General features: G+C 42.5%; 1 protein-coding gene across 7 annotated transcripts; it reads right to left on the bottom strand.

The window, feature by feature from the left end:
* Positions 1-26,852, bottom strand: LOC133446716 (NACHT, LRR and PYD domains-containing protein 4-like). Of its 7 annotated transcripts, none has more exons than XM_061724725.1 (12): positions 26,672-26,852; positions 20,743-20,893; positions 20,508-20,639; positions 20,290-20,430; positions 12,616-12,783; positions 12,009-12,087; positions 11,518-11,725; positions 9,292-11,068; positions 8,773-8,946; positions 8,440-8,610; positions 7,851-7,897; positions 1-7,750 (listed from the first exon to the last, which is right to left on the bottom strand). In XM_061724725.1, exons 3-12 carry the CDS (start codon positions 20,594-20,596, stop codon positions 7,197-7,199), a joined length of 3,408 nt encoding a protein of 1,135 aa, XP_061580709.1. In that variant the 5' UTR covers positions 20,597-20,639; positions 20,743-20,893; positions 26,672-26,852; the 3' UTR covers positions 1-7,196. The 7 variants fall into 7 exon arrangements, with proteins under 7 accessions (XP_061580709.1, XP_061580710.1, XP_061580707.1 ...); XM_061724726.1 differs by lacking the exon at positions 26,672-26,852 and adding an exon at positions 25,806-26,282; XM_061724723.1 differs by lacking the exon at positions 26,672-26,852 and adding an exon at positions 25,669-26,282 and having other exon boundaries at positions 20,743-21,214.

Consider the following 26,852-nt stretch of genomic DNA (forward strand, 5'->3'; position numbering starts at 1 on the left):
TGACACTGACAACTTTTTGGCACTTTTTAGGCACTTTATTAAATGAGGATTAATAATGTCATGCAACAAAAAATCTCTTGAAGAAAAAGTAATGAGGAAATACAAACTATTCAGTGACCTGCAGAACATACAACTATAACAGCAGCAGCAGCATTGAGCAGCATTGAGCAGCAGCAGCAGCAGCAGCAGCAGCAGCAGCAGCATTGACCAGCAGCAGCAGCAGCATTGAGCAGCATTGAACAGCAGCAGCAGCAGCATTGAGCAGCATTGAACAGCAGCAGCAGCAGCAGCATTGAGCAGCAGCAGTTGACTGAACATATTTACTGGGAAAGAAACCTGACTCCCTTCAGAAGCCACCACTGGGCCCTGTGGCAGCCAACACCACCTGGCCAAGGAACAGCCACCACCACCAACACCACCCGGCCAAGGAGCAGCCACCTCGACCAGGCTCTGCTGCTACAGGCCCTGTAGCAGCTACATCCAGGCTCTGACCCAGCTGCATACCTGGTGGAGATTCACACTCGAGGTATTCCATCCAGTTTGTTGAGAGAAGACATAGAGAGGGAACATCCCCCTCTCTTGCTAGTAAAACCTTTCACAGACAGAATAAAAGGAAAATGGCAAACACCAATGCGAAACTGAGAGACATACAAGAAATTAGAAGTCTCATTGAAAATAAGTTTGATGGACTGAAATCATCTCTGGAACTCTCGCAAGGGGAGTTGAGTGAAATCAAGATAAATGTTGAAATGCTGGTGGGTTTGATAAAGAGGGTTGAAGAGCTAGAACGACAGAACAGGGAGAAAGACACCAAAATTGCAACACTGGAGGGTAGAATAAATGACCTTGATCAGCACTCCAGAATAAATGATATAGTGGTGACAGGGTTGAAAACCAAGCCTCAGTCTTATGCTAAAGCTGTAGCAAATTTTCAAAATGGAGAGTCAGACCAGGAGGACAACCAGTCAGTAGAACAGCAACTGATTAAGTTCCTACAGTCTAACCATGTCCAAGTAAATGAGCAGGACATAGAGGCGTGCCACCCCCTCCCACAATCATTTCAACAAAGAAAAGAGGGCAAGACAGCACCCATTATAGTGAGATTTACTAACAGGAAGTCCAAAATCAGTTTACTAAAACAGGGAAAAGTGCTAAAGGGGACCAATGTATATCTAAATGAGCATCTTACCAAAACCAATGCTGAGTTAGCCAGGTGTGCCAGGCAACTGCGCAGAGAGAATAAAATTAAGGGAACTTGGACCAGAAATTGTAAGGTTTACATTCTAACAAATGGATCCCCAGAAACAGCCAAAGTGATGCTAGTCAGAAGCCTAGAAGATTTAGGAAAGTTCTGAGGACGATGAGGCCTATAAGGTAATCCTATGAAATGTCTGCTTAACCATCTATGAGTAGAAATCATGATACAGATCCAGAAATTATTTTTTTTAATAAATTAGACAACTGCAACTACTTTACAGTGGATCAATTTAACAATAGCATTAAAGCAGAGCACAGCATCTCAATTATTCATTTCAATAGCCGTAGTCTGAATAAAAACTTCCAGGACATAGTTGATTACCTAAGAGAATTTAATAGGCCGTTTAGTGTTATTGCAATTTCCGAAACTTGGATTGGGGATAGTAGATGTGAAGATTATGAAATTCCAGGATATTAGTTGAATCACATAAATAGAATAGGGAAAACAGGAGGGGGAACGGCATTGTATGTAGACAGAAGATTGAAATACAGTGTAGTGGAAAGATTGACAGTAGCGGTGGAAAATGTTTGTGAATGCCTAACCATTGAGATTGATATGAGCAGGAACAGAAACATTATGATACGCTGTATTTACCGGGCCCCGAGTTATGACATAACCATGTTCAAAGAGTGGATGGAGATAGTGTATGCAAGGACTGAACAAAAGGTCATGTTCATATGTGGTGATTTTAACATAGACCTTCTAAATCCAAACAAGCAAGCAGTGATAAATGATTTTATTGAAACCCTATATGCAATGAGTCTATATCCCACAATCACAAAACCAAGTAGAATTACTTCACATTCTGCTACAATCATAGACAATATATTTACTAATAATATGGAGAATAAAATAGTAAGCGGGCTTCTGGTGAAAGATATTACTGACCATCTGCCAGTTTTTTCTATATACGACTGTAACCATAAATTATTGGAGGAGAGCAACATTAGACAAAGAAGAGTGAGAACTGTTGAATCTGTGAATGCCTTTAGAGCAGATCTTATGTCACATGATTGGAACGATGTCATTCAGGCCCAATATGTAAACACGGCTTATGACATATTTCTGGACTCCTTCCTAGTACTGTGCAATAAAAGCTGTCCAGTCAAGCAAAGCAAAAGGATAAACAAGAGCAGTGAAAAGCCATGGCTCACTAGGGGTATACTGAACGCATGCAAGAAAAAGAACAGCATGTACAGAGAATTTATTAAAAACAGATGCAAAGACAAAGAAATCAAATACAAAAGATACAAAAACAAATTAACAGATATCATCAGAAAAAGTAAAAAGGAGTTTTTTTAAATGAAAAATGAAAAGAAATTAGAAATCAATAAATGCAACATTAAGGGAACATGGGACATATTAAATAAAATTATCTCTAATAAATCTTCCAGCACAAGCTACCCCAGTCATTTTATTGACAATGGAAAAGTTATCAGGGACATGAATGAAGTGGCAGGAGGTTTTAATAAATTCTTTGTATCTGTGGGCCCCAAACTGGCCAGGGAAATAACACCGCCAGAAAAGGGCAGGGCTGAGCAATTCTATGGCGCTAGAAATTCTGCAACAATTTTCCTGAGAAAAGTTGAGGATAAAGAGATTATTGAACTTGTCAAAAAATTTAAAAACAAAAAATCTACTGACTGGAATGGGATTGACATGTCTATAGTAAAAGAAGTAATCTCAGTTATTGTAGTGCCTATGACATGCATCTGTAACCTATCTTTTCAATTGGGCTGCTTCCCAGATAAAATGAAAGTAGCGAAAGTAATTCCACTGTTCAAAGCTGGAGATGAAAAATTATACACAAATTATAGACCAGTTTCTCTTTTATCCCAATTTTCAAAGATACTTGAAAAACTTTTTGTTGCCAGACTGGACAGCTTTGTTAAAAAACATAAATTATTAATTGATTGTCAATATGGTTTTAGGGAAAGTAGATCAACGTCGATGGCTTTGATGGAGCTTATAGAAGAGCTTTCAAGTGCAGTTGATGAGAAAAAGTTTGCAGTGGGGGTTTTCATAGATCTGAAGAAAGCGTTTGATACAATAGACCATGATATTATTTTGGAAAAGATGGAAAGGTATGGAGTCAGAGGGGTGGGACTGGAATGGCTGAAGAGCTACATTAGACATAGAAACCAGTATGTTCAGGTGGGTGATGCCATGTCTATGCCAGCAAACATCACATGTGGAGTGCCACAAGGGTCGATAGTTGGACCAAAATTATTTATTATGTACATAAATGACGTCTGTAAAGTGTCAAACATTTTGAAATTTGTAAATTTTGCAGATGATACAACTGTCTTCAGTTCAGATTATTGTTTACAGAGGTTAATGGAGAAGGTGACAGTTGAACTAGGCAAACTGAAAATGTGGTGTGATGTCAACAAATTATCTTTGAATTTAAACAAAACCAAATTTATGATTTTTGGAAACCGTAAAACACATTTAACAACTCAGGTAGGTTTAACAATAGAAAAAGTTGATTTAGAAAGAGTATATGAGAACACTTTCTTGGGGATAATAATATACCATAAATTTAGTTGGAAACCACAGGTAAGTCAGGTAAGATTAAAAATTTCCAGAAGTATCGGAGTATTGAGCAAAGTCAGACATTTTTTTAACTTTAGATCTATGAATACCCTATACTGCACGCTTATTCTACCTTACTTGACTTACTGTGTTGAAATCTGGGGTAATGCTTGCAAGACCACACTACAGACAGTTTGCACAATACAAAAAAGAGCAATACGAATGGTGAATAATGTTGGTTTTTATGATCACACCAATTTATTATTCATCATGTCAAAAGCACTCAAATTCATGGACCTGGTAGATCAGAAAACCGCTTTGTTTATGTTTAAAGCCAGAAAAAATCTACTTCCTCCCAACATACAAACCATGTTCAGAGAGAGAGAGGGGGGTTATGCCCTCAGAGACCAATTCAATTGGAAACAACCAATCTGGAATACAGCTTTGAAAAGTAGGTGCATTTCTGTTTGTGGCGTGAGGTTATGGAATGCATTACCAGAAGAATTAAAATATAGCAAAAATGTGTTGAATTTTAAAAAAAGGTATAAAGACATGATGATGGATAAGTACAGACTTGTTCCCGGGTAATGGAATGATGGCATAAAGATGGCATAAATAAAGGAAACAAAAGGATGGGTATATTGAGTATCATTTTCATAATAATTTAAATAATCCTTTTTTTTTAACATATGTGTGTGCAGATACATGCATGTATGTAAGTGTATGCATGTGTAGTGTACATATGTATGTGGATATGTGATGTGCTCGTTTATATGTATGTACATGTATGGATATATGTGTAGGTACGTATGTTACAGTGTTGTTCTTGTCGGCTATTTTTAAATTTTGTTTCAGTCTTAGTCCTGTTTCAATCGCCGTTGTTATTTTTTGTCATATTTAGTCGAACTCATCCTTTTTTTATTTAGTCACATTTTTGTCGACTAAAAGTCGAGCATTTTAGTCTTTGTTTTAGTCCATGAAACCGTGAATTTATTTGTTTAGTTTTAGTCAACAAAAACTATTTGCATTTTAGTCTAGTTTTAGTCTGACAATTTAGTCTAATTTTAGTTTGACAATTATTTAAAACATATTATACATTAATATTATATTCTACTTTAATTGAGCTCATTTCTTTCACCAATATCTGACCTAAGTATTGATATCAAATATTCATGATTTTTTAAAGATTTAACCCTCTAAATGCCAGGTTTTATAAACTTTGGCTGCAGTCGCAGCTGTGTAAACGACTCAACAAAAAGCTGGAGTTTGTTATGATTCTCTCTATGGCTGCACCTTTCATGTGATTCAAAATGCCCCATGTTTGGATTTATTTGTGTTTATGGACCTCTTGTGTAGGTGTGTGTGGTGTGCATTTATACAAAATAATCTTAGAGGGGCTTTGAACTTCTGCACAAAAACCATGTGAATGAATGAAAACAGTGGCACTTGAAAGCCTTTGCTCATAATGTCATAAGGTCACACACACCACACACACACACACACACACACACACACACACACACACACACTAACTAGTAGACTACTTTCGGGTAGGTTTTATTGTAGTAACATTAAGCTGACAGTACACTCAACAACACAACGTTGATTTAATGTTGTAAACAACCAGCAACATACTTTATGTTAACTTAGCTTACCTTGATTTCTTTGTGGTAAATGGAGATGTGTCGTTTCAGATTTGTAGTGTTCTTTCCCTTCAAAGTATGACCGCAAAAAAAAAAAAAAAAAAAAAAAAAACTAACTAAACTAAAGCACTGCTCCCCGTCCGTTAAAATCAAGCATTCCGTTTTATCTTCGACGTCAATGTATCTAAAATGTTTCCAGACATCTTCCCTTCTCTTTCTCCCGATCCCCGTGCAAAGCATGTTACTGTTTTATTTTATTTTATGAAATGAAATGTCCGCGTTGAGATCGTGTGCAGCTGCGGCTGCATGCAGCTCTGGCGGTAACTTCAAAAAAGGGGGTGTGTTTGTTTATGTGTGAGTGTGAGTGCGAGTGTGTGGGGGAAGGGTATGTTCTATATATGCACCCTGACGACGATGCCAATACAAAGTGATAGACAACTGTGCTCCCGGACAGTCCCGGTGAGCATTTGCGAACGCACAGCGGCGCTCTATGGCAAAAGAGACAGGAGGAAGTGATACGTTCATTATAATTATATATTTCGTGTCGTCTTTGTTTGTGAACGAAAATGACCATAGATTTTAGCGGAGTATTTATTTTGTGAACTATATTTTCGTTTAGTTTTTATTAGTCAACGAACTTGCATAATGATTTAGTCCTAGTTATTGTTTATACACGTGTTTTTTTTCTAGTCCGGTCTCGTTTTCGTCCGGGGAAAAATGGGCGTTGACGAACATATTTCGTTTTTGTTTTCGTGAACGAGAACAACACTGGTATGTTAGTACGTAAGTAGATAGGTATGCATGTAAATATGCATATGTTTTTTGTTGTTGTTAGCTATTATTCATTTGTTGTATTCATTTATATTTATATGTAAGAAGGGGGGGCATTCATAAGCCGAGGCTTCAGCCCTGCCCCTTTGGTCGTGACCTAAGTGTACATGCTTGGTGGTGACCAATACATTTTTTTCATTCATTCATTCATTCATAACTCAATACAACTATAACTCAATACAACCTGTTAAATGTTCCATATCTTCACCCATCTCCTCTTTTATCTGTACATGCGTACAGCAGGATTTCTACAAATAGAACATAACCATCATACAAAGGCTCCAAAAGTGTGACCTCTTTTGTCATTTGCAGACACAAATGACTGGCAAATCTCCTCTAGTCAAGTTTGTCAAGATGCTCTTGGTGGATGTGGCAAACAGCCACATTGTTCAACTAAAGAAAACTAGTTTTCTAGGGACAGAAATGCTTTTAGTCGTCATACAGCGAGAAATATATATTTTACTTTCATAATATTCACTCAGTGAATGTACATAATCATTTTTTTTGCAAGTTTTTTGCAACCTCGCCAGAATAAAGACTGATTTCTGTCTGCCTGCCGGCTCCGGAGCTGATTTATGGTTCTGCGTTACACCAACGCAGAGCCTACGGCGTAGGTTACGCGGCGACGTGCAACGTACGCCATACCCTATGCCGTAGGCGCGGCGTCGATATATATATAAGCTGGCTGTGTTTGACCATGGAACAACGCAATTTTGCTGTTTGGCCTCATCATCACCTTCATCATCATCATCATCATCATCATCATCATCATCATCATCATCATCATCTTCATCATCACCTTCATCATCATCTTCATCTTCATCTTCATCATCATCATCATCATCATCATGGAGACACTGAGGAACCAGAGCCAGAGTCCAAGTCCAGGATCCAGCAGAGACAGTTTCTCTGACAGGAGACTCTGGAGACTAAACTGGACACAGATACACCGAGGAACCAGGCCAGGGCCAGACTCCAAATCCAGCACAGAGAGGTTCAGTGAAGGTGGTGTTGACGGTGTGGAGGTGGATCAGTCTGTCAGAGACAACTTCATAGAAGGACAGAGTTCCAGCAGGAACGTCCACGTACACTGCTGCTCTGCCAGAGCCTGAAGATGGAGATGAGGAGGTGATGGATGTTTCTCTGTTATTGTGACAGACACCGTACCCACCACCTGGAGAACAGTCCAGACTCCAGGAATGACAGTTTCTTCCAAAGACACAGTCATCAGAGTCTCCTCTCCTGCTGATTCTTCTGTAACTCACTGATACAGAAACATCTCCGCTCCACTGGACCTCCCAGTAACAGCGACCCGTCAGAACTTCTCTACACAGCAGCTGATGATGATGATCATAACCATCAAACCTGTCTGGATGACGAGGATATGACTGATCCTCCCTCACAGACATCATCTTCCTGTTGTCATCAGACAGTTTGATGTATTTGTGGACTGTGTTTCTGTCGATGGTGAGTTGACAGGAATCTGATGAGAGAACAAACAAGCAGCTGCAGTTATTATTGATCAGTTATTGATCACTGATGGACTCATGAACGAGTGAAGATGGTTTAATAAAAACACTTACACTTCCTCAGACCTGTTGTCAGCCATCGTTGTCCATCAGGCTCCACCCTGGAAGGAGGAAGAGGGTCAGACCAGCTCAGTCTCTCTCAGAGGAACCTGTTGGACACTCCTGTATCCACTACACCCCCCCATCACCTGTTGGACACTCCTGTATCCACTACACCCCCCCATCATCTGTTGGACACTCCTGTATCCACTACACCCCCCATATAACCCCCCAAAGCAGAGTGTCCTATCTGAGAGTGTCCTACCCAAGAGTGTCGTACCCGAAAGTGTCCTACCTGAGGGTGTCCTACCTGAGTGTCTCCTACCTGAGACTGTCCTACCTGAGACTGTCCTACCTGAGAGTGTCCTACCTGAGAGTGTCCTACCTGAGTGTGTCCTACCTGAGTGTCCTGAGTGTCCTACCTGAGTGTGTCCTACCTGAGAGTGTCCTACCTGAGAGTGTCTCCTACCTGAGTGTGTCCTACCTGAGAGTGTCCTACCTGAGAGAGTCCTACCTGAGAGTGTCCTACCTTAGAGTGTCCTACCTGAGAGTGTCCTACCTGAGAGTGTCCTACCTGAGAGTGTCCTACCTGAGTGTGTCCTACCTGAGAGTGTCCAGTCTCCAGCGGGGATCCTCCAGTCTAGACAGAAGCTTCCCTGCTGACTCCCCTGGATGGTTGTAGCTCAGGTCCAGCTCTCTCAGGTGGGAGGGGTTGGAGGTCAGAGCTGAGACCAGAGAAGAACTTCCTTTGTCTGAGATCAGACAGCCTGAAAGCCTGCAGACACACAACACAGGTCTGCTTCATGTTCTCTGCTCAAGTGTCCTGCTGCAGACACACAACACAGGTCTGCTGCATGTTCTCTGCTCAAGTGTCCTGCTGCAGACACGTTTAGCAGCATGTTCACTGGACTTGGAGAAGACTTGAATGTATCCTGACCTGAGAGACTCCAGGTGACAGTGTGGACTCTCCAGTCCAGGACACAGCTTCTTCAGTCCAGAATCCTGCAGGTCGTTGTTGCTCAGGTCCAGTTCTGTCAGACTGGAGGACTGAGAGCTGAGAACTGAGGACAGAAGTGGACAGATGTTCCCTGAGAGGTTACAGCCACTCAGTCTGCAGACGGAAGGAAAGAACAACAACCAGGTTATTTCACTGTTATGGAAGAAAATGTAGTTGTGTCTCCAACTGTTCTGCTGGTATTCAGCTTATCCTGCCCCCACAGTACAAACAGAAATGAAAGTGTTTCCTTGTCAGAGTTCATGCTTGTGTGTGATTTTAGGTCCAATGTGTCATTAAAGTCTCTGGAAATGAAAGAACACGCGTAAACTCACTCATGTGAGGTTGTGCTGAAAAAAGACCCAAACAAGTGAAGAAAACATGAAATGTGGAGGTAAAACCAGACGTAGTCAGAAACTAGTCTCCACTCCAGAGGTCCAACATGTGTCTGTTGGTACTTACAGAACTTTCTTGGAGGCTTTGACCACCGGCAGCAGCCTCCGTAGAGCCTCCTCTGAAGCTGAGAACTTCTTCAGGTCAAACACCTTCAGATCTTCTCCTGATGACAGTAAGATGAAGACCAGAGCCGACCACTGAGCAGGAGACAGATCATCTGTGGAGAGACGTCCAGACCTCAGGGACTCTTGGACCTCCTCCACCAGAGACCGATCGTTCAGTTCATTCAGACAGTGGAACAGGTTGATGCTTCTCTCTGCAGACAGATCCTCACTGATCTTCTTCTTGATGTATTTGATAGTTTCCTGATTGTTCTGTGAACTTCTTTGGTTTGATGTCATCAGACCTCGTAGGAGAGTCTGATTGGTCTCCAGTGAAAGACCCAGGAGGAAGCGCAGGAACAAGTCCAGGTGTCCGTTTGGACTCTGTAAGGTCTTGTCCACAGCTGTCTGATAGAAAGCAGTTGAAGAACGGTGACTTGTTAGTTGATCTTCCAGCAGGTTGACTCCAGAGTTGATGAAGGTCAGATGGACATGAAGAGCAGCCAGAAACTCCTGGACAGTCAGATGGATGAAGCAGAAGACCGGGTTCTCGTACAGCCTGCTCTCCTCTCTAAAGATCTGGGTGAACACTCCTGAGTACACTGAAGCCTCTGTGACATCGATGCCACACTCTGTCAGGTCTTCCTTATAGAAGATCAGGTTTCCTTCAGGTTTCTGCAGTTGCTCAAAAGCCAATTTTCCCAGAGACTCCACCATCTTCCTGCTCTCTAGACTCCAGTGTGGATCCGTCGCAGCTCCTCCATCATACTTGACCTTTTTCAGTTTGGTCTGGACCACCAGGAAGTGGATGTACATCTCAGTCAGAGTCTTGGGCAGCTCCCTTCCCTCTCTGGTCTCCAGGACGTTCTCCAGGACCGTAGCAGTGATCCAGCAGAAGACTGGGATGTGGCACATGATGTGGAGGCTCCGTGATGTCTTGATGTGGGAGATGATCCTGCTGGTCTGCTCCTCATCTCTGAACTTCTTCCTGAAGTATTCCTCCTTCTGTGGATCAGTGAACCCTCTGACTTCTGTCACCATGTCAATGCAGTCAGGAGGGATCTGATTGGCTGCTGCGGGTCGTGTGGTGATCCAGAGACGAGCAGAAGGAAGCAGGTTCCCCCTGATGAGGTTTGTCAGCAGCACATCCACTGAGGTGGACCTTCTGGGGTCACTGAGGATTGTAGAGTTGTGGAAGTCCAGAGGAAGTCGACTCTCATCCAGACCGTCAAAGATGAACACGACCTGGAAGTCTTCAAAGCTGCAGATTCCTTTGGTTTCAGAGAAGAACAGATGAACTAGTTCCATCAAGCTGAACTTCTCCTCTCTCAGCACATTCAGCTCTCTGAAGGTGAATGGAAACAGTAATTGGATGTCCTGGTTGGTTCTGCCTTCAGCCCAGTCCAGACTGAACTTCTGTGTTAGGACTGTTTTACCGATGCCGGCCACTCCCTTCGTCATGACCGTTCTGATTGGTCCTCCTCTTCCAGGTGGGGGTTTAAAGATGTCTTTCTGTTTGATGGCTGTTTCTGCTCCATCTGGTTTCCTGGAAGCTGCTTCAATCTGCCTGACTTCATGTTCTTCATTGACCTCTCTAGTCCCTCCCTCTGTGATGTAGAGCTCCGTGTAGATCTGCTCCAGAAGGGTTTTATTTCCTGCTTTAATGATCCCCTCAGACACATGTTGGTACTTCTTCTGCAGCTGAACTTTGAGTTTGGATTGACAAACGGCAGCAAAGGTCTCTAAATAAAGATGAAATAAAGAAAACCACTTAGTGATTAAAACCAGCCGACAACAAGTTGTACTTCCTCTAAAGAATCAACATTTCAACATTCACTGATCAGCCGTTCAATGAGGAGTATTGAAATGTTTTCCTCCCAAAAACCCCTCCGATTAATCAGAGGAACTAGAACAGTGTTTCCTCTACGATTCACTTCAGACACATAAGTTATGTTTGTTTTGTGTTTGCTGGAACTGAATATTGAATCTACACGGTTCAACTCTTTAGAATAAAACTTTAATTTACTGGGATATTAATGACCCTATTAATGAGATGTTCCTAACAGAAGATGAGCTGAATTCCTCCACCTTCCAGTGGGTTTAATGTTGTGTCTGATCTGAATGTTGGTCATCTACTGAGACATTGGGTGTGGTTTATCCAGCAGCTCAGATGTTCAGAGAAACGTCTTACTGCTCTGCAGGAGGTCAGCCAGCTTCTCCTGCTTCCTCCTCCTCAAGAACTTCACTGTGATCTTCATGAATGTCTCTCTGATGCTCTTCTGCTCTTCATCTTCATCCTCCTCCAGACTCTCTGAGGATTCTGGGTAATCTGGACTCAGAACCTTCTGGATCTTCTTCAGCTCGTGCTTCACAAACATGACAATGTCGTCCTCCAGCAGCTGGAACAGAAGACACCATGAAGGACACAACCAGACTGAAATCATGGAGACAAACATCAGACCCATGTTGGACAGACTGACAGTCCACTGGTCTCCAGAGACCAGCATGGAGACAAACATCAGGTCCATGTTGGACAGACTGACAGTCCACTGGTCTCCAGAGACCAGCATGGAGACAAACATCAGGTCCATGATGGACAGACTGACAGTCCACTGGTCTCCAGAGACCAGCATGCAGATGGACATCAGGACAGATGGAGACAGTTGTTGTTCATGTACAGACCTGAAAGATGGAGTCCAGCTGGGACTGGTGCTGCTGGACAGACGGACCACTGGGGGACTCTGAGATCTGCTGGTCCACTCTGTGGAGGAACCAGGAAGAACTAGGTCACATGATGTCTGAAGGTCTATGGAGTCATGTTTGGATGAGAACAGTCCACCAGAGGACTTCCTGTCATGTTAAAGGTTCTCTGGTCCTCCTGAGACTGAGAACGTCCACGTCTTACTCCCAGTACAAGCTCTCAATCTGGTGGTACAGGAAGGTCCACCAAGTGTCCACAAAGATCAGCTTCTCAACAGATCAATGTTCACACGGTTCCAGGAACCATCTGTCCTCCTGCATCCAGCAACACCGTCCACCTGAGGAGAACTTCCTCCCTAAATGATGTTGCAACCACAGCAGAAAGATGCCCCTGCTGGACAAACCGCTGAACTACAGTCACTCAGAAGAGACTCCAACACCCCCTTAATAGTCTGCTTTGTTTCTGGAAACATCAACAAGCATCTAAGAATGGCAGGAAAACAGATAAATGTTCACTTTAAACATGTTATGATGAAAACTTTTCAGTCTCTGTTACGTTTTTCAGAAACAACGTTTACAAACAACTCACCTCTCTGAAGGAAAACCAGGAGCATCTTTAAAAGTGATAAAAAAATCTTTTGATGCATCACTCTTCAAGGACAAAAAGCTGGGACCAGGTCCTGGTCCAGGTCCAGATCCAGGTCCAGGTCCAGGTCCAGGTCCAGGTTCAGGTCCTCTTCTGGTCTCTGGAAAGATCCTAGACACGACTTTTATTGTAATTGTTGGAGCCAATATGGGTGTTTTTGGTTTCTTTTGGTTGGAAGTTAATTTTGGGTGTTATTTATATACCAAGCCACAAGGGGGCAGCAATAACCTTGGCAATGGGTCACGTCACACAATTAAGGTATTAAATAGACACAGGTGTGTGGGCTCAGCATGTTTGGGACCACACAGGGAGAATAACGTTTCTTACCACATGCACGTTAAACCGCACTTTATTAAATGTCATACAAACCACGAGAAAACAACATCCCACAACAAACAACAATAAAGAGAGAAAGAGAGAAGATCGGCGAAGCAACAACAAACAAACCTAAGGTGCGTGTCAAGAAAGTTTCATCAATTGTTCCATTCACCACCATGGCTAATTGGGTCACAACAAAAAGTAAGAAACGTCTCCAAAGAGGAAGGATTGAGGACGTTGTTGGATTGTTTCATGAGGACATTGTTGGATTGTTTGAAAGGGACAAGTGAGCTGAGCAGCGGCGATCATATGGAAGAAGACGCACTGGTGGGTGTGATTCAATTTAACGCTACCTAAAGTTTGGAACAGCATTGGGCTGTAAAAGTAAGATTTAGATCGCGAGAAGATTGATTATTTTCGAAACTTCTGTGTGTGTATGTTGTGCGGAGGTGTAAGCTCACTCCCTAATTAAAATGGATAAAGCCACTGATGACTTCTATAATACTGGGAATAATGAACCAGCTAAAAACACTGAGGAAAAAAGGACAACTAAATTGACTCCAAAAGGAATGGAAATGCTTTTTGAGAACATTCAAAAAAGGAGAAAATCGATGTTAACTGAGGTAAGCAAGTTGAAAAAACAAATCGAGACTCTTATGCAAACAAAGGCTGAAGTGATTAAGGTAAAAAAAAGAGTCTGAAACATTTCATGAGCATATGCAATGAGGTTGTTAATGTGCACAGACAGTTTATTGAAGATGAGAGGAAAAGACAAGAAGAATGGTTTAAAACGAAGATGGGTTCAAATAAAAAGTTCATGAGCAATGTGAAACAATGGCTGTCTGATAATGGGGCTGCTGATGATGACGATGGCGATGATGACTGTGCTAATGCTGCCGGTGGTGATGATGCTGATGATGTCAGTGTTAATGCTGCTGATGGCGCTGATGTTGAAATAAACCCAGAAGATAGTGTTTCAAATGTTTCAGTGAAACACATAAAAACTAAAGTGTCAATGACTAAATCCTCTGCTTCAAGTAAATCATCCACTTTGAGTAAATCATCTGCTTCAAGTACTTCATCAGCTTATCGTAAAGCTCAAGCGGAAAAGGCTGCATTGCTTCAGCGTGCTGCTGCATTGGGGGCTATCCATGCACTGCAAGTTGAGGAGGAAACCCTAAAAAGTAAAATGGAGAAGTTACAGCTGGACAGTGAACTAGCAGCTACCAATGCATTGATACAAGTGTCGGAGGGAAGCGTTGTGTCTAGTCGTTCCAAAAGTAGTCGTGATGGCATGAACTCATATCTTGCAACATCCAAAAGCCAGCAACTTTTGACGGAACTGAAAGATGAATTCAAAGAAACCCAACTTACAACACTACAAGCTCTGAAAGATCCCCAGTGTAAGAAATCAACTTTTCAACCTACAGATACATTGTCGTATACACAGGACATACGACCAAAGAAAAAAATACAAACAAGGAAGCAAAGTCAATATGAACCAATAAATATCAACATCAACAGGTCTCATGAACATCAAGCCATACCTGGATCAACTGGTGTGCACCATCCTTTCAATAGAGCAACTACAGAATCAAGAACCACAACAGACAACATCAAACTAAAGGCATCATCCACAGCATATTAACAAAGCAGAATGAAATCACAGCATTACTAGTTCAACAACAGACTGCTGCTTTGCTACCACAAAGAGAGATCCCAGTATTCCATGGTAATCCTCTGGAATATCAAACATTTATCAAAGCCTTTGAACTCACCATAGAAAGGAAAACTGATAACAGTCAGGACTGTCTCTATTTCCTAGAACAGTTAACTAAAGGACAACCTAAGGAACTTGTGAAAAGTTGCCAACACCTGAGTCCCAGTCAGGGTTACCAAAGGACCAAATCACTGTTAAAAACACACTTTGGCAATGAAAATAAAATAGCCGCAGCCTACATGGAAAAGGCTTACGCCTGGCCTACAATTAAGCCGGAAGATGTCAGTGCATTACAATCTTATGCTTTCTTTTTAAGAGAATGTTGCACTGCTATGGAAGACATAACCAGTATGGAAGAAATGAACATCACATCCAACATGCGGCTAAAAATGATGAAATTGCCTTACAAACTTAGAGAACGATGGAGAGCTGCAGCCTGTGAGCTACAGGAGCAAAGAGGCTACAGAGTGATGTTCCCAGACCTGGTTAATTTAATCGAAAAACAGGTGAAAATATTGTCAGATCCTCTGTTTGGAGATATTCAAGATGTGAGATTTGACACCAGCAAAAGGAATTTAAAAGTTAAAAGTCAGAACTATAAAGGAAGCAGTTTTGCTACTGTAGCAGCTGTTGTGGAACCAGAACCACAAGTAAACACTGTCTCACGTGGCGATCGCAAGGAAGCCTGTTTGTGCTGTCAAGGAACACATCCATTGGGGGAGTGTAATACATTGAACAGGATGATGCATAAGGAAAAGATTTCCTTTCTAAAGGAGAAAGGTGTCTGCTTTGGTTGCTAAAAGGTAGGACACATGAGCAAAGACTGTAAAGGACGGCTCATTTGCAATGTGTGTAATTGCAACCACCCAAGCATTCTTCACATTCAATTTAAAGAAAAGGAGAACTAACAACTTCAGCAACAAGAAATGCCAGTAATCAGTGCTCTCATAACCATGGAACCATGCAGTCATACATGGTCCGGAGAAGAGGATAACTGCGTCCTTTCCATTGTACCTGTTCAGGTGAAATCACAAAAGGGTGATAAACTGGTGCAGACATACGCATTCTTAGATCCAGGAAGTACGGCTACATTTTGTACTGATAATTTGTTGAAGCAGTTGAACCTGACAGGAACCAGAAGGGGAAGACTATTTCGTACAATGGGACAAACCAAGGTTGTGACTTGTAACGCATTCAAAGGTTTGGAAGTATGCAGATTTGATGGTGACCAATTCTTTCACCTCCCAAAAGTCATCACACAAAAATCAATGCCTGTGTCTAGGAACAATGCTCCTAAACAGGAAGAGGTACAGAAATGGCCATACCTGGACAAAATCCAAATCAAAGAAATTGACACAGATGTGGGTCTGTTGATAGGCACCAATGCTCCACATCTCAAGGTCATCAACAGCCATAACAGTGGACCATATGCTGTGCGAACCCAATTAGGTTGGGTCGTTAACAGACCTCAGCAGTGGGAATGACAACAGTGATACTGTTACAGCAAACAGAATTTCTGTTGCCAAAATAGAGGAGCTTTTGGTGTCACAGTATAACCAAGACTTCAATGAAAAGGTTACAGACGAAAAACTTGAAATGTCAAGAGAGGACCTGAAGTTTATGGATATCATGGAACATTCAGTTAAACTTCGAGAAGACCATTACAGTTTGGATCTACCGTTCAGGAGAGAGGGTATAACTATGCCTAACAACCGCAACATTGCCGAGCAGCGTCTGCTGAACTTAAAGAAAAAATTCAAAAGAGACTTCAACTATCAGAAAGACTACACAGCTTTTTTAAGTGAAGTTATCAACAAAGGATACACTGAGATTGTAACATCACATCAGTTACAGCGCAATGACAACAAGGTGTGGTATCTCTCCCATCATGGTGTGTACCACCCCCAAAAGAAAACTTTGAGAGTAGTTTTTGACTGTGGAGCAGATTTTCAAGGTGTGTCGCTTAACAGCCAACTACTGCAAAGTCCAGATCTCACCAACTCTCTGCTTGGGGTACTTTTACGATTCAGAGAACAGCATGTGGCTTTAATAGCAGATATACAAGCGATGTTCCACCAGGTCAGAGTGTCAGAGAAAGACACAGATTTTCTCAGGTTTTTGTAGTGGCCTGAAGGAGACTGGACTAAATCTCCAGTAGAATATCAGATGTACACCTATTTGGTGCCACTTCATCACCGAGGTGTTCCAATTATGCACTGAAGAAAACTGCTGAGGATAACAAGGATTTCTTCTCACCAATGGTGTATGATACTGTCCAACATAACTTTTATGTGGATGATTGTTTAAAATTGCTACCATCGGAAGAAGAGGCAATCCATCTGATACAAGATCTGACTGCCATGCTTCAGAGAGGAGGATTTTATCTGTCAAAATGGATCACCAACAGTCGGACAGTTTTGACATCTATTCCAGAAGAAAAAAGATCTGTGACAATGAGAGATTTAGACTTGGATAGGGATGAGTTACCCATGAAACGAGCTCTTGGACTGTACTGGAATGTGGAGACTGACACATTTCAGTTTAGAACACCTGTGGAAGCACGCTTGCATACCAGCGTGGCATCTTGTCTGTGATAAGTTCCAACTATGATCCCTTAGGGTTTCTATCTCCCTTCATTCTCCCGCCTAAACTGTTGCTGCAGGAGATGTGCAGAAGAAACATCAGCTGGGATGAAGAAATACCTGAGTTTTTCTTGCCAACGGCAAGAATGGATGGCAGATCTAAGAAAGATGTCAGAGTTCAAGGTACAACGCTGCATCAAAGGAAAACATTCTGGAAAACCAGAAATTGCAGAATTGCATCATTTTTCGGATGCAAGCGCACATGGCTATGGTACTGTATCTTATCTTAGACTGACTTTTGAAACGGGAGTACAAGTCTCATTTATTTTGGGAAAGTCAAGAGTTGCCCCAATGAAACAAACTACTATTCCGAGACTTGAACTCACGGCCGCTGTACTAGCAGTTCGAGTCGACCAAATGTTGAAGAGGGAACTTTCATTCCAGTTTGAGAAATCAGTTTTTTGGACTGACAGCATGACAGTACTGAGGTATATCACAAATGAAACTACAAGGTTTCACACTTTTGTGGCAAATCGAGTGGCTATCATAAGGGAAATGACAGACATCTCACAGTGGAGATATGTCAATTCAAAGAATAACCCAGCCGATGACGCCTCCAGAGGATTATCCTCAGACCAATTTCTGGCTTGCAAAAGATGGCTCAAGGGTCCAGACTTTCTTCTGAAGGCAGAAGAGGAATGGCAAAAACCCATATTTGATCATAATCCAATCAACAGTAATGACCCAGAAGTTAAAAAGGATGTTTCTGTGAATGTCATTGCTGTGAATGATCCAGATAATGCAACACAGCAGTTACTGAGCTACTTTTCAGATTGGAATCGACTGAGGAGCTCAGTGGCTTGGTTTCTCAAAGTCAAAGATACCCTTCTAAAGCTTGCAAGACACAGACAAGACATACAAGTCCCTGTTGATCAGAGCAAGTCAAGAATTGGAGCAGAAAAGATGAAAACAGAGTTGACTAAATTGAAAGCTACACTTGGTGGTCAGTCAGTAACTGTGGAAGATATTTCAAAGGCTGAGGCTGAAATTGTTCGTTTTAGCCAGAAGGAGAGATTCCCAATGGAAATGTCAAACCTGGAAAATGGGAAAACTGTAAAAGGAAACAGAAATATTTCCAGATTGGACCCAGTGTTGGAAGATGGCATGTTGAAAGTAGGAGGCAGACTCAGTAAGGCAGCTATGCCTGAAGAGGTTAAACACCCTGCAATCCTAGGTAAGGATCAACTTGTTTCCAAACTCATTTTACAACATATTCATAAAATCACAGGACACGCTGGGAGAAACCATATGTTATCGACCCTCACTAAGAAATATTGGATAACACATGCCACTCAGCATGCAGAAAAACAATATCTGACTGTGTTGTATGCAGACGTTACCAAGGAAAGAACGGAGAACAAAAAATGGCTGATTTACCGGTTGAAAGAGTTATTCCAAACTTACCTCCTTTCACAAACACAGGAGTGGACTACTTTGGACCCATCGAGGTTAAGAGAGGTCACAAAATGGTCAAGCGCTATGGTGTCATATTTACCTGCATGGCAAGTAGAGCCATACACCTTGAAGTAGCACATCCATTGCATACAGACTCATGTATTAATGCAATAAGAAGATTCATGTGTCGACGAGGTCAAGTTGACCACATAAGATCTGACAATGGCACAAACTTCGTTGGTGCAGAACGAGAGCTCAGAGAAGCATTGGCCTGCCTTGACCAGAGCAAAATAAAGAAAGCTTTGCTGTCAAAGGGACTAAAATGGAGCTTCATCCCGCCCGCAGGGTCTCATCATGGAGGAGCATGGGAGCGTCTTATTCGTCTTGTTAGGAAGGTGCTCTACTCTGTTCTCCAATAACAACATGTGGATGATGAATGTTTGCTTACCATCCTGTGTAAAATTGAAGCCATTTTGAATGATCGACCTATCACAAAGGTCTCAGATTATCCAAATGACTTGGAGGCACTTGCGCCTAATCATCTGCTGCTTTTGAAGACAAAACCATTGCTGTCAATTGGACTTATTCAGAATGACGACCTGTACGCTAGAAAGAGATGGAGACAGGTTCAATACGTGTCGGACATATTTTGGAAGAGGTGGTTGAAGGAATACCTCCCACTGTTACAAGAGAGACATAAATGGATAAATCCAAAAAGAAGCTTCACCATCGGAGACTTGGTCATCATCATGGATCCCACTGCACCAAGAGGATCATGGCTGATGGGAAAGATCATTGATACTTACCCTGATAAGAGAGGTTTGGTGCGATCAGTGAGGTTGAAGACCAAGACTGGACAGTTGGACAGACCAATCTCTAAGATCTGTCTACTGCAAGAAGCTGCAGACGATTCAGATGAAACCTCTGCTTCACAAAGATAAAGACTAAATAAATCACTTTAGTTTTGGCTCCTTAGAATTTTGTTTTTGTTTTAGTAATTGTTTATCACAATTAAGGGGCCGGTGTGTTGGACCCAATATGAGTGTTTTTGGTTTCTTTTGGTTGGAAGTTAATTTTGGGTGTTATTTATATACCAAGCCACCAGGGGGCAGCAATAACCTTGCTAATGGGTCACGTCACACAATTAAGGTATTAAATAGACACAGGTGTGTGGGCTCAGCGTGTTTGGGACCACAGGGAGAATAACGTTTCTTACCACATGCACGTTAAACCGCACTTTATTAAATGTTATACAAACCACGAGAAAACAACATCCCACAACAAACAACAATAAATAGAGAGAGAGGGAAGACTGGCGAAGCAGACAACAAACACACCTAAGGTGCATGTCAAGAAAGTTTCATCAATCGTTCCATTCACCACCGTGGCTAATTGCGTCACAACAGTAATAGATGCTTTATAGATAAAACTGAACTGAAAATTATCAAGACACATATTTCTAAAACTAAAATAATCATGTTATGATAAAAACATTTCAGTCTCAATTACGTTTTTCAGAAACAACATTTACAAACAACTCACCTCTCTGAAGGAAAACCAGGAGACTCTTTAAAAGTGATAAAAAAATCCTTTGATGCATCACTCTTCAAGGACACACAGGTGGGACCAGGTCCAGGTCCAGGTCCAGGTCCAGGTCCAGGTCCAGGTCCAGGTCCAGGTCTCCTGTAATAAAGGTGTTTAGTGACGTGAGGGCTGAACTCTGACGTGCAGAAGAGTCATGGACAGTTAGATCATCTCACCTCTCTTCTTCTCTCCGACTCTCAGGTTTTCCCCTCGGGGAGGTTTTGGAGGGAAGGACTCCCTCCTCTCTGTCCTCACACTGATCCATGCTGCTGGATTCACATCAGCTCACACACACCTTCTACCTTCATCTGCAGAGGAAACACACGTCATGGTAGATGTACATCTGGACGCGTCGAACCATCGGCTTCTTCATCCTTCAGTTCCAGCTGTGACTCCGTTAACGGGAATTACCTGCGGCGCTTTTGTCCACAAACGGAGCTGCAGGCAGTTTAAAAACTTCTCCGATCGCCTTCACACGGAGCTCCACACCCAGAAAACCGTCCACGAGAAAGTGAAAGTGAATTTGACTAAAGTATCTGCGACACAACCAGGGTTGCCAGGTCTGACGAGGAAAAGCAGAGACAGAGACTCTGAAATGCAGCCCGACACAAGCAGCCCAAGAACACAACATAGAAGAGCCCCTGGGTGGGGGCGGAGGGAGGGTTGTGGGGGACTACCCCATCTACCTCACTCTCAAAAAAAAGGAGGGGGGCAAAAACATAAATAAAATAAATGAATAAATAAAAATAAGCATGCCTCTCCTCAGCGGGCAGACTCTCCTCAGGGTCTGGAGTTTCCCAGACCAGGAGAAGCAGGAGGTCAGATCAACGGGCCAGCAGCCTCCTCTGGTCTGGTTGGTCCAAGATCACCCCTGACTCTAAATCTGACACAATTAAACATATATAATATGTAATGTGATATAAAAATAAAAAATGTAAAATGCTTAAAAACAAAAAGGGAGAGGGGGGTTCCATTCGCTGCCGTTCTACAGCGGCAACTTGGAGTCTGGTGCCCCAGTCCGACCTCGGCCCTCATTGCGATATATATATTACCAATTCTAATTCTAATAATTATTCTCGCCGCTGTTTTGACACGTTTGTCACTGTGAAGCTGCAATATCACATCAGAAATGTGAGGACAGCAGCTGCTCATCCTCTCTTTCAAAACAGTCTGTAAGTTTCCGACCTCCGCATCAAGTCAGCTGGTATCAGACCAGGACCAGCGCCACTCGTGGACAGAGTGAGAACTGCAGGTCGTTACGCGTTCAGTCTTTTGGAGAACGAGCCTGACGACGCGTCAAACGAACGCAGGATACGCGTGACGGCCAGATTATTATATATTATGTTATTGTATAGAAATAGACTGAGTCTGCGACAAACGAAAGCGTCTCTTCAGATCACCGTTTCCGGAGCAGAACCGACTACAAATCCCTTCTGCAGCAGAGGAAGTGTCAGAAATCCCACTAGAAGTACAACGTTGCTCTTCTGATATTCTTCTGTAAAATGTAGGTGACAGTTACGGAGCCCCTCAAAAAAATAAAATAATGCGTGGCCACGCATTAATAACTCGTGGCCACGGATTAATATATCGTGGCCACGAGATAATCAATGCGTGGCCACGAGTTATTAATGCGTGGCCACGAGTTATTAATGCGTGGCCACGAGTTATTAATGCGTGGCCACGAGTTATTAATGCGTGGCCACGCATTATGTATCTCGTACCCACGCATTATTTTACTCGTGGATGGCATTATAACCTACTGTCTGGACTTCGTGGATGCCACTTCCTTGGTGGGATGGTTATTCATCATTAATAACGGTAATTATAGTCTATTTATATTAAAGAGCAAGAGTATTGTCATGGCGAGTGTAGTAATAACATGTGACATCTCAAAAAAAAAAAAGAGGTACACACAGCTGATTTCTTTGGGTTGGCCATGACGGCAGCAAAAAAGTGTATTCTGTCGAAATGGATAGCTGAGGAACCCCCTAATCACTCTCACTGGGTGAATGAACTTAACTACTGTATGCCATTAGAAAAGATCACTTATAATGTAAGAGGTAACCCACAGAGATTCTTACAAAAATGGCAAGCCTGGATTATCTTCCTAGAAACATGATTGGGTAAAGATGTACTGTATCACCACCTTGTTTTTTTTTAATTTTATTATTATTATTTATGTATTTATTATTATGTCCCTTTTTCTTTTTTTTTTTTTTTTTTTTTTTTTACTTATGAATATCCGGGTACAGGTACAAGGGTGTTAGTGCGAGTGCCTGTGTAGCTGAGCTTATGTGTATGCATGCAGGTCTAGGCTATATGTATATGAACGCGTGTATGCCGGGACTTGTATGTACATGCATATATAATTATATGCTTCATTCTATCATTATCCTCATATATTGCTATATTTTGTTTTGTGTTTATTCTCTGTGCTGTCCTGTAATGTTAAAAGTTCAATAAAAAAAAATATACCAAAAAAAAAAAAAACAAAAAAAAAAGGGGGAGAGGGGGGGCAAAAATCTAAATACAGATGTCAGGGAGAATTGATATTGGATTGTTACAATGTCATTTAGCAGACATAGGTGTTCTAAATTTATGTTGCTTTGGATAAAAGCGTCTGTTAAATGACATTGTAACATTGTGGCTTTTGCAAAAATATTTTTTTTCAATGTGGCTCCTGATCAGGAGAAGGTTGAGTTCCACTGCCTTAGAGTCCAGAAGGCTGGTTGAAGTTCCTCGACTGACCACTGGAGCTGTAACAGCGAGTTTATTTCTGCTCACTTCCATGTTCAAATGTCCAACTTTACAGCAGAAAGAAACATATTTACAATCCGGTTCAAAACTCCTTTCTGGACTAAATCTTTAACTGAGTTCATTCTCCATAAAATGGAGCCAGAACATCCGGTGATCGGACCAGATGGAAACCAGGAGGAGTTTCTGATAATTTCCTCCTTTTAGGCCTGAACCTGAATTTGGATCGTTAGTCTCCACATATTTCTGATCTATTCAGACCGGCACTTCTTCCTTCCCCCACAAACACAATAATGATCGGATACTGAGCTCCTTCTCCGTCTCCGCTCAGCGGGTTCAGAGTGTCGGACAGCGGGAGAGCAGCGGCTCAATCTCCGCCTCCTCCACACGGACGGAGACGGTAAAACTGCTTCAGTCACCAGTACCAGCTGTGACTCCGTTAACGGGAATTACCTGCGGCGCTTTTGTCCACAAACGGAGCTGCCGGCAGTTTAAAAACTGCTCCGATCTCCTTCACACGGAGCTCCACACCCAGAAACCCGTTCACGAGAAAGAGGAAGTGAAATTAAACTTGACTAAAGTATCTGCGACATGACCAGGGTTGCCAGGTCTGACGAGGAAAAGCAGCGACCGAGACTCTGAAAACCAGCCCGAAACAAGCAGCCCAAAACCAAAATAGAAAATTAACAAAGAACAATATTTATTGGTGAATTGAACTGAATATATTTATTTCTGCCGTTAATGAATGAACTTGACAGTAGTCTTGACAGTGTTTTCCTCATAACACAACTGAATTAAACTCAATAAATTTATAAAGTTGAAAGTATAAAGTCCCTATATGAAACAGCTCATAGAACCGACCGAGGTTAACTAATATTAGAAACTGAACATAAACGTTGTAATAAAATCCTTACATTTGGTCCTGAACTCAAGAATTTATATAGGTTACATCAAAGTGTTACATCATGTAACACTTTTCCTGATAATTGAGCACTAAAACTGTGGAAAAGGTTAGAGCTGCTCACTCTCACTGCAGCTCGGTCTCTGCACGCTCAGACGCTCTCAGCCAATCAGGAGTCAGGGCGCATGGGGACACATGCTCGTCACACATGCAGCCAGACAGCTGTAAAGCAGACCGTGACCAGTACCAGGGTTAACTGTTTCTGTGGACTGCAATGTTATGTGTGAATCCAACGCAGGCCCGGGTCTGCGAGGGTGCACCCTCAGTTTATGTGTTTGCATGCTTAGTTGAAAAGATGAAAAGAAAACGGACAAATGCGCGCGCCTCAAGCCTGATTTATGGTTCCGCGTTAAATCGATGGCGTAGCCTACGGCGTAAGGTACGCGGCGACGCGCACGTAATATTGCAAGACTGAAATATTGCAAGCCTTTTATTATTTTAATATTGCTGACCATGGTTTACAGTTTAATATTAAGATTCCCAGAATATTCTAATTTTTTGAGATAGGATATTTGAGTTTTCTTAAGCTGTAAACCATGATCAGTAATATTAAAATAATAAAAGGCTTGCAATATTTCAGTTGATTTGTAATGAATCCAGAATGTAGGACATTTTTGCATTACAGAAAATAAAGGACTTTATTACAATATTCTAATTTTCTGAGACAGTCTTGTATATTTATGGTTATGTTTATTTTTGTTGCTATGTTTTATTTTCTGCTAGATTGTCTGATGGGTGAGGTAGCCCAGACTAAATGTAGCATTTTCTTTGTTCTGCAGCGATATTGCTGCAATAAAGCATTTGAAATACACTTTAGATATTCTTGTTTTGCTAGTATCATTCCGCTTGAAATTATGGGAAAATGCATAATTTAGTGTTTAATAACGTGCCAGGCATGTGCAACCCCTCTGATCTGAGATGCAGCAATAGTCATCATTTTCTAGAACCGGCCCTGATCCAACCTAAGTAAATATTGATTGCATGAGAGAGTTGCATTCATTACTTTACGTTGTGATCATGATGTTTAGTCTGTAGTTACTGTAGCTTAGTTAGTCATGTGTCATGTTCAATTGAGTAAAGAGGCGGGCTCGGACTGGACTGGCTGAGGGTGGAGATGAGTGGGGGCTCCATGCCTGGCTCTGTGGGGGGGCGGGGTCGGGTTCGGGGGGATAAATAAAATAAATGGATAAATAAATGAATAAAAATAAGCAAGCCTCTCCTCAGCGGGCAGACTCTCCTCAGAGTCTGGAGTTTCCCAGAACAACGGGCCAGCAGCCTCCTCTGGTCTGGTTGGTCCATGATCACCCCTGACTCTAAATCACATCTGACACAATTAAACATATAGGCTATAATGTTTAATGTAATATAAAAATACAAATTAAAAAATGCTTAAAAACAAAAAAAGGGGGGGGGGGGGGGTCCGTTCTACAGCGGCAACTTATTGGAGTCTGCCCCGGTCCGACCTCGCCCCTCATTGCAATATATATATTTCCAATTCTAATTCTAATTATTCTCGCTGCTGATTTGACTCGTTTGTCACTGTGAAGCTGCAATGTCACATCATAAATGTGAGGACAGCAGCTGCTCATCCTCTCTTTCAAAACAGTCTGCAAGTTTCCGACCTCTGCATCGAGTCAGCTGGTATCAGACCGGGATACTGAGCTCCTTCTCCGTCTCCGCGGCGGCGCTTCTTCTCCGGGCAGCGGCTCCGCTCAGCGGGTTCAGAGTGTCGGACAGCGGGAGAGCAGCGGCTTGTTACCTTTCTTCCTTTCCCAGTCCTATCTCCGAACCGTAGTTGGGAGAGCTGGTATTCTAATTCGGTCTCTGGCTCGCTGCTGGTAACCGCGTCGTCTAGGAGTCCGGGAAAGTGGGAAAAAAAGGGACGGAGGAAAAATACTGTCCGTGCAACCTTGCACATTTATTATAAAAACAAGAGCAAACAAAACAGGGCCGACGACTGAAATTAACGGAGGACACTGAAAAAGTAACTAAAACGTGGACCGGTCTTCCACACGCGCACACCTGCATCTCACTCTCTCTCCTCCGCACCCACACGTCTCACACACACACACCCAAACACAGACACCGCCTTAAAGGGGACCGGGCTGGCCGGTAACAGGCTCAATCTCCGCCTCCTCCACATGGACGGAGGCGGTAAAGCTGCTTCAGTCACCAGTACCAGCTGGTCCTGCTGACCATCATCTACCTGAACTGCTGCTTCACCTGCTGACCATCATCTACCTGAACTGCTGCTCATTCACCTGCTGACCATCATCTACCTGAACTGCTGCTCTCATTCACCTGCTGACCATCATCTACCTGAACTGCTGCTCATTCACCTGCTGACCATCATCTACCTGAACTGCTGCTCATTCACCTGCTGACCATCACCTACCTGAACTGCTGCTCATTCACCTGCTGACCATCATCTACCTGAATTGCTGCTCATTCACCTGCTGACCATCATCTACCTGAATTGCTGCTCATTCACCTGCTGACCATCACCTACCTGAACTGCTGCTCATTCACCTGCTGACCATCATCTACCTGAATTGCTGCTCATTCACCTGCTGACCATCATCTACCTGAACTGCTGCTCTCATTCACCTGCTGACCATCATCTACCTGAACTGCTGCTCATTCACCGACTCCGCTCCAACATCTGGACGCATCAAACCGTCGGCTCCTTCGTCCTTCAGTTCCAGCTGTGAATCCGTTAATGGGAATTATCTGTGGGGCTTTTGTCCACAAACGGAGCTGCTGGAACTGCTCCGATCGCCTTCACACGGAGTTCCGCACAGAAACC

Source organism: Cololabis saira, chromosome 7, assembly GCF_033807715.1.
Source record: "Cololabis saira isolate AMF1-May2022 chromosome 7, fColSai1.1, whole genome shotgun sequence".
NCBI lineage: Eukaryota > Metazoa > Chordata > Actinopteri > Beloniformes > Belonidae > Cololabis > Cololabis saira.